The sequence below is a fragment of the Motacilla alba genome, chromosome 26, assembly GCF_015832195.1.
Source record: "Motacilla alba alba isolate MOTALB_02 chromosome 26, Motacilla_alba_V1.0_pri, whole genome shotgun sequence".
Lineage (NCBI taxonomy): Eukaryota > Metazoa > Chordata > Aves > Passeriformes > Motacillidae > Motacilla > Motacilla alba.
In genome coordinates, this window is record NC_052041.1 from 1,534,151 (window position 1) to 1,548,768 (window position 14,618).

General features: G+C 54.6%; 1 protein-coding gene across 1 annotated transcript in view; it reads right to left on the minus strand.

Annotated features, from left to right (window-relative positions):
* CACNA1S (calcium voltage-gated channel subunit alpha1 S) overlaps positions 1–14,618 on the minus strand; it is a 54,017-nt gene that overhangs the window by 24,848 nt on the left and 14,551 nt on the right. The window contains exons 6-23 of the mRNA XM_038162515.1: positions 14,261–14,466; positions 13,126–13,229; positions 10,657–10,805; positions 9,646–9,727; positions 9,011–9,171; positions 7,819–8,044; positions 6,470–6,677; positions 6,078–6,198; positions 5,551–5,665; positions 5,331–5,424; positions 4,551–4,620; positions 4,194–4,326; positions 3,800–3,929; positions 3,022–3,081; positions 1,938–2,044; positions 1,440–1,527; positions 1,101–1,208; positions 252–304 (exon numbers count right to left, since the gene is read on the minus strand). Coding sequence (XP_038018443.1) covers positions 252–304; positions 1,101–1,208; positions 1,440–1,527; positions 1,938–2,044; positions 3,022–3,081; positions 3,800–3,929; positions 4,194–4,326; positions 4,551–4,620; positions 5,331–5,424; positions 5,551–5,665; positions 6,078–6,198; positions 6,470–6,677; positions 7,819–8,044; positions 9,011–9,171; positions 9,646–9,727; positions 10,657–10,805; positions 13,126–13,229; positions 14,261–14,466 — 2,215 coding nt within the window. The remainder of the gene's footprint in view (positions 1–251; positions 305–1,100; positions 1,209–1,439; positions 1,528–1,937; positions 2,045–3,021; positions 3,082–3,799; positions 3,930–4,193; positions 4,327–4,550; positions 4,621–5,330; positions 5,425–5,550; positions 5,666–6,077; positions 6,199–6,469; positions 6,678–7,818; positions 8,045–9,010; positions 9,172–9,645; positions 9,728–10,656; positions 10,806–13,125; positions 13,230–14,260; positions 14,467–14,618) is intronic.

A 14,618-nucleotide genomic window follows, 5' to 3' on the forward strand; every position in this document is an offset into this window, starting at 1 on the left:
TGCAGCAGAGGGGACACAGAGCTCAGGGCAGGGCCCTCAGCCCCTTGGCCTGGCCCTGCTTGGTCCCTGGGAGGGGAGCACAGCCCTGTGCTTGTCCCTGATTTACCCCAGGGACAGGGACAACAGGACAACACCTCAGGTCCACTTTTTGGATGCAGCATTCCCCCACAGGAACACAAGCATTCCCCACCACATCCCCCCAGCTCCCAGCCCTAGCCACTGCCCACCTGGGAGCTGCAGACAGCTCTTACCTGCACTCCTTCTCCGTCAGCTTGGATGGGTCTGTGCACCTGTAGAACTTGCCCTGCATTCAACAGACACCAGAAGAGGCCATGGGCTTGCTTTGACTTTAGAAGCCCTGGGGAGTTTTGACTTTTTCCCAGCCCTCAGTCAGTGCCCCCTCACCACCTCGAGGTGGACTCTGGCCCTCCCCACTGTGCATGCCCAACAAACCAGTTCACAAGGCATTTCCAGAGTCATGGCAGACCTGGGGTCAGTCCCAGGCTGAGATCAAGAAACACTCCCTGGAGATGGGAACAAAGCTTCCACAGCCCTGAGCTGAGGCCTGCCCAGCTCACTCTATCTGGGAGTCAACTGTCTGGGAAATAGGGAAGAAAGCAGTTCCCAGAGAATTAACTAAAAGCTAAGGTGTGCTGACAGGTCTGCTCACTCTGCTGGGTGGCCTGAAAGCTCTTCTCACATCAGCTCAGAGTTTAAGCTCAGTTATTGCAACAAAACTGAGCTCAGCCAGGGCCAGCACTGCCTTAGAGCAGCCAGGGCCCAGAGAGCAGGAGCGGCGCTGTGAGAAAGGAAACCCTTCACAATCAAAGCACAGAGGAAATCAGTCAGAAGTGCCTCCTGCCCTAGAAAGAGGAAACTGAGGCATGAAGGGAGGTGAGGCAGCCCTTCACAGGTGCTGTCTGGACCTGACAGTAGCCCGGGTGCTTCCTGCCCTCCTCTCACTGCAGGCTCTTCTGTGGTTCCTCTCACAGACCATGGAGAGCACAGCCTGTGCTGACCCAGCACTGGCAGGCACCAAGGTGTTATCCAGGAGAGCCTGGCCAGGATGTGCTGGAGCAGAAGGTCCCACCTGAGCTCACCTTGAAGAGCTGAACTCCGATGCAGGCAAACATGAACTGCAGCAATGTCGTGACAACCACAATGTTACCGATGGTCTTGATGGCCACGAACACGCACTGGACCACGTGCTGCAGAGGTGGAGGACAATGCAGATGTGACCACAGCTGGGGCAAGCCCCTGCTCTGTGTCCCACACCCTCCCACTCCAGGAAGAGTGGGAGCCTGCCGAGAGCAGAGGGACTGGCAAGACCCCTTCCACAGATGGGTGGTGGGAATTGGGAACAGGCACGATGTCTGCCACACAACCTCCAGGTAGGACTGACATGGGACGAGGTCCCCCAGTCCCAGCCTGTCACTTACCTTCAGCCCCTTTGCCCTGTTAATGGCTCGCAGAGGCCTCAGCACCCTCAGCACCCGCAGGATCTTCACCACAGAGATCGTACTGGACCTGGGCAAGAAGGCACAGCTGAGGTGGGGCCACTTCCCTGCCAGGCTAGGCTGGCACAACCCCACCAAGCAGCCAAGGAGGGCAGGCTGGGGCCAGCAGCGAGGGACAAGGGATGGCAGACACACAGATGTCACCAGCCATCACCCCACATAAGGCCAAGTGACACTGGCAGCTGGAGAAAGCAGATCCAAACTGAATTTCTACCCAAAGACGTTTGACACTCAAGGAGTGTCCTTTGACCTCCTTGACCAGTTTGTGGGCATGCTCCCAGTTGTCCATGTCCCCCAAACATGGCATGATGGGCACATGGGCAGCCGTTGGGCTGCTGCTCCTCCTCCACCCACCACCCCCAGCTGCCCCAGCAGCCTGAACAGCCCAGTGCCCACCCTGTGGCACATGGAGGTGCTTACTCGAATCCCATGGAGATGAGGGAGACGGCGACCACCAGCAAGTCAAGGATATTGAAGGAGTTCCTGCAGAAGGAGCCTTTGTGCAGGAAAGCACCGTAAGTTGTCATCTGGGGAGCAGAAGGAGTTAGGAAAGAGGCTGGGCAGGGCCCAGGGGCATGGTTCCTCCAAGAGGGAAGGGTGAACAGGGCACAAAGGACTTCTCACAGCTCACACATGGCCTGGGGACCCTGTCCTGCTCAGACCTCTGCAGCCAGGCAGGAAGCTGGCTTCAGGTGTAAATCCTCTGTGCAGCACTGGCTGGAGACAAAACTCTCCCAGTCAGTCAGCAAATTAAAGAGGAGAATAGCAAAGACCCTTGGAGTGGAACAACATGTGACTTTTGTCCACAGATTTTCACTGGTTTCTCTTTGTCTCTTTTTCTTAATGGCGTGTCAGAATAAAAATGCCAGTGCCATGGCTGATGTGTCCCCGTGTCACAGCACAGCTGGCTTAGCTGCCTGACCTCGCTGGACTGGACTCGTGGCCTCTGGGACAGGTCACACACCACCCAGACTGCATGAATGAACTCTCCAGGAGGATCAGCTGGAAGTTTCTCCTCACTGAGACCTTCAGGAGCATGGATGCCTAAGGAGTGTCCATGGCCACAAAAGTCCAGACCTGTCGCTGTTGAGTTAGGAATGGTTGAAGAAAGGCGACATTGACTCTTATGATTAGAAGGTGTAAAGTGAGATTTATTAAGAACTTTACATATTTATCGGTAGGATTGTTCAATTAGAACTTGACTGGTTTATAAATAACACTTTATACTATTGGTTTGTTAGGAATAACACTTTTTAGTATAATAATTTTTTATAAATATCACATATAAATATTCTACATGTTCACAAACACTAGGTGTAGAGATTAAGATAATAATTGTTTTAATAGATTAAGATAATAATTGTTTTAATTCTTTCTCTGAGCTTTCTCATGACTTTCCTAGGACAATGCCTGGCAAAGTTACCTGTTTCTCTCTCTGACTAATCTGTCACATCCTCATAGACCCATGTGCTAGGCCATGCTCATGGCAAGACCATGGACTCACCTTCAAGACGATTTCAACTGTGAACACAGAGGTGAAACCAATGTCAAAGTATCCAAGAATCTGGGGACAGAGACAGCAGCACAGGATGAGACTTGGGTGGTATGGGAAATGTTCAGTGTGCTCAAACATCTTGAAGTTGTCCACTCTGTGGACTGGGGAGGCCATCTAGCTCAACAGTCTCTAAACCCAGTACCAAGAAGACTCCTGAACTTTCCCCAGCTTTGCTGATTTTCTCCAGTGCATGATCCAACCTGCAGCTGGGACAAAGCTCTCCCTTGCCAGGTGAGTTCCACCTGAAAGCATCTGATCCCCAAAAACCCCAAATGCCCTGGGAAGCTGTCTCATGTGAGATCCCCCAGGACCTGTCAGACCCACTGGTGCCTTGAAGGACAGGAGCTGTGGCTCCCATGGCTGCATGCCAGCAGCATTCGAGGGCACTGCACATGCCAGAGGTCCAGTTTGCTGCCTCACAGGATGAATCTCCTTCCCCAATAAACCACCACACTTTCAAACCAAATTAATCTTGCACACCCTGTCAGGTGGATCTTTTCACCCAGAAGTAAACTGAGACATAGAGCAGTAAAACCTTGTCCCAGCTGCACCCTGAATGGAAAGCACATCCAGCATCTCCTGCCAGAGTGCACTGCCCTCCCAGAGACAGGGTTGGCATCCCAGCCCAGGAACACCATCTGGCAAGTAAATCCCTGCTTCCTGGGGAGCTGGGAGTCTCCATGAGGCCTCCTCCACCCATCCCAAACCCCCACATCTCTGCGGGCACCTGGTTGCGGAAGGACTCGGCCCGGATGGGATCCTCAGCTGCCAGGGAAATGCTGCTGAGCAGGATGAAGAGCAGGATGAAGTTGGTGAACCAGGTGGCATTAACAGTTCTGTGGCACAGGACCCGAAACCTGCCAGGGACAGAAATGCCATGGGATGCTGCAAGGGGCATCAGACAGGGTGATGGCAGCCTGGCAGAGGGCTATGGCTAAACCCTGAGGACAGCAAGGCCCTAGGCATGCAAGGATGTCTGTACCAGTCCTTCCACACAGAAGGCTTTTCCCCATGAGCTGGCTCCCTTCAGAACTGGTTGTCATGCTCAGACAAGACCCTGCTGTGAACAGCTGGTGCCAGAGACCAGGGAAGGCAGGGCAGGGAGAAGGGGCAGTGCCTACTTGTTGGTGGGGCTGAAGATGAAGAATGAGCTGGCCTCAGGCATGGGCACGGCCTTCTCCTTCAGCTGTAGCTCTGCAAGGGGACGTGGCCGAGGACTCAGGGGGATTTCAGGCTCATCTTCCTCATCATCACCTGTAGGGTGACCATGAAAAGGGAAAAGAATCATCCAGAGAGGGAGAGGGAATATGACCTTACAGACAATCTTCTGATCCCATGATCCTGATTTGGCGTGCAAGCCAGAAGGACCTCAGCACCCCAAGGCTGGTGAAAGCTCACTGCATCCTTTGCTCCTCACACACCATCTCTCTGCAGTGCCTCCTCAGCCTTCCTGCTGCCCTGCCAGGGACAAATCTTACCTGGGAAGTCTGCAGAAGGGTAGGGGTCTTTGATCTCATTGACATTGGATTCAAATTCATCCACTTTCAACTGAAACAAGGAGAGACAGAGAGGAGGATGTGCAGCTGCATGTGCCAGCTGGCCAGACCCTCTCATTTTGGAAGCCACATGGGACAAGCAGCATCTCTGCATTGGGCCCATAGAGCAGCAGGCACATGGAGTGCTGGCCCAGGTGAGGGGATGCTGCAACTGAAGCAAAGAGGATGGGAAATAGGAATGTGTGCTGGAGCCATGCAAATATGCCAGGGGGGAATAAGATAGGGAGCAACTCCTGGGTGAGCTTCTAAGAGAACCTCTGGAAAGTGGATAGGAAAGTAGCTGCTGGCCAGATAGTCCTCAGAGGCAGCTCAGCACAGCCAGCACAGCTGAACAGAGGGGTTTGCACATGGGGGTGCTGGTGTGGACACAAGGGAGATTCGGGATGCTGCTGCCTTACTTTGCTCCACCCCACCCTGGTGTGCACCAGACCATCTCAGCCACTGACAGTTGGCTGTAGCCAAGAAAATGAACTGGAGAAAAAGGATCCCCAGCAATGGAGCTGCTTCAGCATGTCCTGCCTGGCCCCAGAGAGCCCCCATCACCAAGAGCACCCATCACCAGTGCATGCTACAGCGAGGAGTGATTCTGGTCAAGAGGCCAGACCCAGACTGGCCCCAAGCCTTTGTCTCTCCTGGCTGGTAAGAGGAAGAGCCAGCCCCCCCCCCAGGAACCCCCCAAGGCTCACCTCCACCAGAACTCACCTTGGCTGTTGTGGGAATCCCTTCTCCCTTTGCTTTCTGCTCCAGCTTCTTTGCCAGGATCTGCTTCTCCTCTTCAGACTTCTCTGGGTAACCTCTAAGCAGAGAGGAGGGCAGAGGCGGAACTGAAGTCTGGGCAGGGGCCATGGGGAAGGTCATTGTGTCCCCTCGCAGCCCAACAGCTCATTTGGGAGCTCCCATGGGCAGGGATGGCAGCCCCCACCTGGACATCTTGCGCCGTTTGCGCTCCTCTGCTTTGGCCTTCTGGGCTAAGGTCAGGCTCTCGGCCTCGGCCAGGTTATCCACTGCGATGGCCAGGAACACATTGAGGAGGATATCTGGGGGAACAGCGCTAAGGACACGGACATGATTTCTGTCTGGAGCCATCCATGGTCTCCAGGGTGCCTTAAAAACCTTCCTGGAGCTTAGCCCTTGTGATAACCCTGGCTGGTGATGCCTACCCAGCATCCATCCCTTGTGAGCACTGAGCTCTGAGCTGGCTGCCCTCTCCGGCTGAATCTCTGCCTGCCAGGTATCCAGACCTGCTCCAGATGTGCTTTCCTCCAGTCCCCAGCCTTCAGCCACCACCAGTGCCAGCCCTGAAGCCCATGGTTTATTCCAGTGCTCTTCACAACCGGAAAGCTTAAGGCAAGCACTGAAACACTGAGGGAAGCCCCTGCTTCCCCCCTGCCCAGTCCTACACAGCTGATGCTATGGGGGCCTGGGCCTGGCTTTGCAGGCAGAGGATACAGTTCCCACAGACAAAGAGGATGATGAAGTAGATGCAGACCAGCATGCCAGGAAAGGACGGGCCCCCGTAGGCCATGATCCCATCATACATGATTGAATTCCAGTCCTCTCCGGTCAGGATCTGGGAGCAGAGCAGTAATAAAGACTTAAGAGCACCCACAGCAGAGCATGACAGAACCCCACAGACTGATCCTACCCCTCTGGCTCCAGCCCCATGGTCAAATCCTCCTTTCTGCTCAGCCCTGAACCTGAACTACCGCTCACAGTTGCATTTCCCTGTTCCTGTCTCAAACCCCCACAAACCCACATCCCCTTGAAACCTAACTCCTGCCTGAAGACCCCCAGCCCAGGGGACACCCCCAGCCCCTGCTGCCCTTCCCACTGCCCCAAACCTGGAAGACACTGATGAGGGCCTGGGGAAAGTTGTCGAACGTGCTGCGCCGCACTTTCATGTCCTCGAAATCAAACTTGCCCCCAAAGAGCTGCATGCCCAGCAGGGCGAAAACTATGATGAAGAGGAAGAGGAGGAGGAGCAGAGAGGCAATGGAGCGGACTGAGTTGAGCAGAGAGGCCACCAGGTTGCTCAAAGATGTCCAGTACCTGGGAAGAGGAGAGAAGAGGCATGTGGGAGGTGAAAGAGTGGGGAAGGCTGTGGGCAGAACCAGGCAAGCACAGGGAACCCAGCCAAACAGACCAAGGTGACGTGCCAGCAGCCCAAAAAGGGGGACCCTGGACCCAGGCTGGGCTCTGGGACTGCTCCAGGCAGGCTCCAGGAGGCAGAAAGGAAGCTGCAAGCATGGCATGACAGGCAAGATAACATTGCTGCCTGCAAAGAAAGCAGGATGGGGAAGAGGGTGAACACACAGTGGGTTGGGGCCACAAAGAAGAGCGAGGAGTCCTGGCCCACAAGATCCTAGAACCCAGAGCTAGAGTGGAGCCTCAGCTCTGTCCCACTCTCCACTCCCAGTCAAACCACGTCCTGGAGACAAACCCCCAGCTTGGCCTTGTCCCTCTGCCCAACAGCTCCCAGCTCTGCCCACTGCAGCCTCCCCTGGGGACAGCGATGCCCCAGAACTGTGAGGGATGCCCGGGCACCCTGAGCTGCCAGCTGGCACTCATGCACACACTCACACACACCCCCACAGGCACATGGAGCACAGCTGTGCACACACACACACACAGCTCAGCCCCACACACACACACCCACACACACCCCCACAGGCACATGGAGCACAGCTGTGCACACACACACACACAGCTCAGCCCCACACACACACACCCACACACACCCCCACAGGCACATGGAGCACAGCTGTGCACACACACACACACAGCTCAGCCCCACACCCAGAGGCACATCGAGCACACACACACACAGAGCTCACACTGAGAGGCACACGGAGCACAGGTGTGCACACACACACACACAGAGCTCACACTGAGAGGCACACGGAGCACAGGTGTGCACACACACACACACAGCTCAGCCCCACGTACACACACACACACAGAGGCACATCGAGCACACACACACACTGAGCTCACACTGAGAGGCACACGGAGCACAGGTGTGCACACACACACAGAGCTCAGCCACACACACACACACAGAGCTCACACTGAGAGGCACATGGAGCACAGCTGTGCACACACACACACAGAGCTCACACTCAGAGGCACATGCAGCCCAGGTGTCCATGCACACACAGCTCAGCCCCACACACCCAGCTCCCTCCCCAACCTGGTGATCTTGAAGATGCGGAGGAGGCGGATGCAGCGCAGCACGGAGATGCCCAGGGGGGACAGGGTGCCCAGCTCCACCAGGATGGTCTCCAGGATGCCCGAGCACACCACGAAGCAGTCGAAGCGGTTGAAGAGGGACATGAAGTACTGGCGCAGCCCCAGCGCGTACATCTTCAGCAGCATCTCGGCCACAAAGAGGGCGAGCAGCAACCGGTTGGCATTGTCTGGGTGGGAGATGCAGCCTGTCAGAGCAGGGACCTCAACCCCAGCCAGGGAAGGAGGGCAGAGCTGCTCACCCTTCTCTGGCCCATCAAGCCCTGAGCTACTGTTTTTTGGGGACCACATGGGGAGGAAGATGAGAGGGTGATATGCAGCTGCATGCTTGTGTGTGTGAGCACACATTTGTGCAGTGCACACGAGTCCATGCCGGGTGGGCACGTGGGCTGTGCGTGGGTATGTGGGGCTGAGCTCTGTGTGTGTGTGCACACCTGTGCTCCATGTGCCTCTCAGTGTGAGCTCTGTGTGTGTGTGTGTGCACACCTGTGCTCCGTGTGCCTCTGCGTGTGTGTGCACGTGGGGCTGAGCTCTGTGTGTGTGTGTGCACACCTGTACTTCACATGCCTCTGTGTGTGTGCACGTGGGGCTGAGCTCTGTGTGTGTGCACACCTGTGCTCCGTGTGCCTCTCAGTGTGAGCTCTGTGTGTGTGTGGGGCTGAGCTCTGTGTGTGTGTGCACACCTGTGCTCCGTGTGCCTCTGAGTGTGAGCTCTGTGTGTGTGTGTACTCGATGTGCCTCTGGGGGTGTGCACGTGGGGCTGAGCTCTGTGTGTGTGTGTGTGTGCACACCTGTGCTCCGTGTGCCTCTGGGGGTGTGTGGAGGTGCAGTCAGTGGGGCTGCATGCACAAATGTGTGTGGCTGCACGGCGTGAGTGTGTGCCCTGTGTGCAGACATGCCAATGGACAGTCTGTGTGCACTCACCATGCAAGATCATGTTCCTAAGAGTACAGAGCATGGTCAGTGTGAGCTGCAGGACAGCAAGGATCACACACACGCTCAGTGCAGGCTCTGTGTGTGCCTGAGAGCCTCTGTGCCGTGCCAGTGTGGCTGTGCACTCACAGCAGGAGCTCACACGGCTCTCTGGGGCAGCAGGGTGTCCTGGGCCCTCCTTCTCTCTCAGGCTGTTTGCTCACCTTGCACCCGTGTCAGCCATTCTGGCTGGAAGTGGTGCTCAGAGGCGATGGAGAGGGTGTTCAGTGCCACCATCAGGATGACAAGCCAGTAGAAGAACTTGGACTTCACCACATCCCTGCACTTCCTACGAAACATTCGGTTCCAACGCCTCCAATGACGGCTGGAGAGATGGCAGAGGATCAGCAGAGCTGGCAGTGAGCCAGACCCAGCCCTTGGGCTGTGCCTGCAGGGCAATGCCACCCCTGCTCCCTCCCTGAAAAGGGATGAGGACCATAACCTGCCCCTGGAACTCGGTGCAGTCACTCAGGCACTGCAGCTCATTCACCCTCCTGGCTCAATTTTGGCCTCCAGCCCTTCTCACAGGGGCTTGCAGGCACAGCTCCTAAATTACACACCGTGCTGCACAGGCCATGGCAGGGAGCCTGGTCCCACAGCAAAGACAGTGTTCACCTTGAGCAGCTTTTTGCCAGTACCATAGCCAAATTCCCTGTTTGCTACCCCAATGTTTGCATCTTCCCCCAAGCACCAGTCCCTGCCAAACTGGGGGCTGACCGGGAAAGCCCGGCCCAGCTAGGCCAGCAAGTGAGAGACAGTGGGAGCCCACATGGAAGCTGATGGTTCAGAGCATACTTACAAGAAGAGAATCCACTTGTTCATGCCCTCAATTTCATACAAGCTCTCTGTCTCTGACCCTCCTTCATCCGATGGCATCATACCTAGACGGAATGACATCACAGGCTTTTCTTGGAGCCCGTGGGAAGAACATATGGGAGGGAACCTCTTCCAGAAGTACACCAGGAGGAGCTTCCCCATCAGAAGTGAATAATCCCCACCAAGCAGTGCCATCCCAGGGAGTCAGCAACCCAAGTTTGGGCAGAAGGCTTTGAGGGTCAGGTGCAAGCCAAGCACGAGGCATGAGAAACTCCTGCCCTGCAGGAGGAGCAGCAGCAGCCCAGAGAGGGACAGCAGCAAGTACCCCAGCATGGAAAAACTGGGGCCAGTTTGGATCTGAGCAAAGGCTGAACAGAACACGGGCCACAGCTCTGGAAGAGGTGTTTTGTCTGTCCCAATGCTCCCCAAGGCTCTTTGCATACATGCATCACTCAGCTTGAGGCATCAAAAGTGCTTTCACCAGGCAGGGTGGCACAGCAAACTTCTGTGGTAGAACTCCCAGGCTTTGCTGAACTTTTGGCTAGATGCCTGTACATCCACCCCCTTCCCTGGGCCACTTTTAATCCCTAGAAATTGTCAAGTGATGGCAACAAATTCATGCATCTGCCAGTGTGGCCCTGACTGCATCCCTGCACACCAAGGGCACATGCTCCTCATGGCATTTTCAGCCCCTCTTGGCAAAGGAGACTCAGGCCTTGCTTGTAGTCTGCAAATATTAAACATTGTGGTTGGAGATTTAGCATCAGGGATAAGTTATTGCTAGTTAGGGTCAGATTCAACCAAATTATTCAGGAAATGTAAAAAAAAGAGGAAGGAAACGGTCCTGCAGAAGTCAAAGCATTTTGTTTCATGAGTTTTCAGGCAAAATGAGTCTTTGTGACTTCTTCAAAGACTCCCACCTTGCCTCTCGAGGTGGTCAGCGTTAGGAACCTAAACCTCAGGCCGAGGGTCTGTGAGCAAGCAGTGCTGGTACCTTCTCCCCTGGCCCGATCACTGTCCATGACCTCTGCGTGGGTGATCCAGTCCATGTAGCCCTTCAGATCCTCCTCCAGCTGCTGCTTCTCCCGCAGCTTCTGGAACGTTCCCCGCGACTTGGCCTTCTCACGCTCCTTGGTGAACTCGCTGGGACAAGGCAAGCAGCAGAGACTCAGGGGATGAACTGAGGAGCTCAGGAACTCTCAGGAGCCACAGCTCTGTGCCAGGCCAGGCCTTGCAGGAAAGCCCTGAAACACCCTGCCCCCATGTCTTGGGTCGGAAATGGGGGTGTGTATTTTATTCCTCTCTGTGGGGCAGTTCTCTGCTGTTCCTTGGGCAGGTTTCTTTATCTCTCCCACAGCCAATCCTCCCTCCAGGAGATCTCTGCTGTCCATGGCCACTCAGTGTCCCTGCAGGGCTGATCAAATTCCATCATCCCATGGGGAGATGCTGCGCCCAGGGCAGGAGCCAAGCATTCCTACCTGGATCCAATCTGAGCCTGGAACCGCACAGCAGCCTTTGCCCCCTGCATTCCCAGAGGAGCAGCTTTCTCCTGCCCTGCATTGCCAGAGGGAGAGCAGGCCCATCTCCAGCAGCCCTGGAGCTGCAGAGGAAAACTCCAGCCTTGTGCAGGACCCCTGCTCCAGCAGAATCACAGCTGGGCCTGCAGGAGGGCTGAGCCACCATGGAATGGCACTGCTGCCACCAGCCTGACCCACAGGGGGCCAGGGCCTGTTCTGACTCTGGCAGTGGTTTTTGGGTTTGTTTTTTTTTTTGTTTGTTTGTACTGTTGCATTTGTATTTTTAATTTTTCTAGTAAAGAGCTGTTATGCCTATTCCCATATCTTTGCCTGAGAGCATTTTAATTTCAAAATTATAATAATTCAGAGGGAGGGCGTTTACATTTTCCATTTCAAAGAAGGCTCCTGCCTTCCTTAGCAGACAGCTGTCTTTTCCCAAGACACACCAGCAGTGCCACTACGCTGCTCCAGGGACTGTTCTCCTTCTTGGCAAGGTCGTGGGGGCCCACTACCTGCCTGACAGCAGGCAGGGCTCCTTCCCCACCACTGCTGCTCTTTGGGAGCTTCTCACTGCAGAGTGCTACAGCTGGACAGGCCAACTGACACCTGGCCAGGACAGTTCCCCATCACAGTGGGGTCTCACCCACCTGGGGAGCAAACACCTGCCCCAAGCTCTCCATATGGAGAAGGTGAGCTCATCACAGGGCAGGTAAACAGGACACTCTTGTCACGGTAACAGGGAAAGGACAGGTCTGCCATTGTCCTTGCCCACTCTTCCTGCTCTCTTTCAATTACTTTGTTTTTTCCTCTGGGGTCTGGCAGTGCTGTAGACCTGCTGCCCCGCCATGCCGGTGTTGCCATGTGTTAGTAACAGGTCTCAAACACTATACAAAAATTTTCCTGATCTCAAACATCATTTAGTTGTATTTGCAATAATACAAAAATATCTCAGAATGTTTCCATGCCAGCAACTTACTCCAGGATCAGACGACTGTAGTCCAGCTTGTCCTGCAGCTACAGTCAACTCTAGACAAGCATCAGGTTCCTGTGGTTTATCTTGTGCTTTTAAACTTGTTTTAGATCCAGTAACACCCAATTTGTTTTAATGTTACAGTGGCATGGTTCTTGTCATAAAAGAAGCCTAACAAATCCAAGTAATTAAGGTATAACTAACCCTGTGAACTAATAGAGGTCATGAGTGTGATCCACTTGCACAACCAAGGACTGAAACATATAAAAAAGACCCTGACCCTACACAGACCTGAGGATAAGCCCCCCTCACATCTCAGGACAAAACATATTTCCCAGCAACAATACTGGGGGGGAGCAGTCCCACGGCAATGCATGGTAGGTTGAGTGTAACATCTCAGGTTTTAACTGTACGACTGGGGGAATTAACACTAATTGAATTTGGCCTAGATTGTCACAACAGACTGATGACAGCTATTGGTGTACTTGGACGAGACTGCTGAAGCAGTAATTAGACTAACAATCCTTCCCTTAGATCCCTTGCACTCATCAGAGATGTTCTCCTTGGGCTGGCCATGAGAAAACTGTGTGTGCTCCCAGCAGGAGGGAGCTGGAGGTGAGGAGCGTGCTGACCCACAGCCGTGGGGTGCCTGCTCCCTGCTCAGCTCCATGCTCTGTGTGCAGGCAGAAGACACCACAGCCCGTGTGCTCCAGGGCTGGGCTTGCTCACAGCTGCTTGTGCCTCAGGGAAAAGATTGATGTGTTGAGAGTTGGGCTGAAACCTCAGAAAGCCATGGACACTAACACAAAAAGCAACTCACAGATCGTTTCTAAGCATGCAAAACAGATAGGAAAAGGGTGAGGAATGAGAGAGGGAAAAGAACAGAACTTTTCCAGGCTTTTTTCAGGCTTTTTTCTTGTACAGTTCAAATCTGTTAAAACTCCTCTGCTGGCAGAAAGGATAGGGTGGCACTTACCCACTGAGCACCCCCAGCACCAGGTTGAGCACAAAGAAGGACCCAAGCAGGATAAGGCTGACAAAGTAGATCCAGGGCCATTCATTCCCCATGGCATCATTTACCTGGCATGGAGAGAAGCAGGTGAAATATTCTGAAGGCACTGTCCTCCATCTGTTTCCCCTTAGAGCCCCTCAACAGCCTCTGGGACCTTTGCCCCCTCCAAAAGGAGTGCTTGGGATGGTGGCACATAAACCTGGCTCCAAGCTCTGGCTGCCTAGACTCTGTGCCTGGTTTACATCCAGACCCAAACATTGTGGAGATTTAAACACTAGCCCCAAGCCTAAGCTCCAGCATTACTTTCTCCCAAGGACTGCAAAAAATGGTTTTTGCTGGAGGAGCATCCACCAGTCATTGCTCTGCATGGCCCATACCCCTTCACAGGGCAGGAGCTGGATCAATCTCCTGTTATGGGGGTGTGCATTCCATTCCCATCAGGCAGAGCTGGGGCAGTTCTCTGCTGTTCCTTGGGCAGTTTTCTTTATCTCTCCCACAGCCAACCCTCCCTCCAGGAGATCTCTGCTGTCCATGGCCACTGAGTGTCCCTGCAGGGCTGATCAAATTCCATCATCCCATGGGGAGATGCTGCGCCCAGGGCAGGAGCCAAGCACTCCTACCTGGATCCAATCTGAGCCTGGAACAGCACAGCAGCCTTTGCCCCCTGCATTCCCAGAGGAGCAGCTTTCTCCTGCCCTGCATTGCCAGAGGGAGAGCAGGCCCATCTCCAGCAGCCCTGGAGCTGCAGAGGAAAACTCCAGCCTTGTGCAGGATCCCTGCTCCAGCAGAAGCACAGCTGGGCCTGCAGGAGGGCTGAGCCACCATGGAATGGCACTGCTGCCACCACCCTGACACACAGGGGGTCAGGGCCTGCTCTGACTCTGGCAGTGGTTTTGGTTTTTTTTTTGTTTGTACTGTTGCATTTGTATTTTTAATTTTTCTAGTAAAGAGCTGTTATTCCTGTTCCCATATCTTTGCCCGAGAGCATTTTAATTTCAAAATTATAATAATTCGGAGGGAGTGGGTTTCCATTTTCCATTCCAAGGAAGGCTCCTGCCTTTCTTAGCAGACAGCTGTGTTTTCAAGCCCAGGCACATACCCAGTAGAGGACCTCAGTCCAGCCCTCCATGGTGATGCACTGGTAGACGGTGAGCATGGCGAAGCCGAAGTTGTCGAAGTGGGTGATGCCGTTGTTGGGCCCGGGCCAGCCGCCGCGGCACTCGCTGCCGTTGATGCTGCAGTGCCGCCCGTGGCCCGAGCTGGTGCACGGGGCTGGCTTCTCTGAGCCCACCGTGGCAATCACATCTGGGGACAAAGCCGTGGTGTGAGCGGCAGGTCAGGCCGAACACAGCAGCCCACACTTCCTCCAAACTGCTCCCTGCTCAGCTCCACTGCTCTGTGTGCAGGCAGAAGAGACCCCAGCCCGTGTGCTCCAGGACTGGGCTTGCTCACAGCTG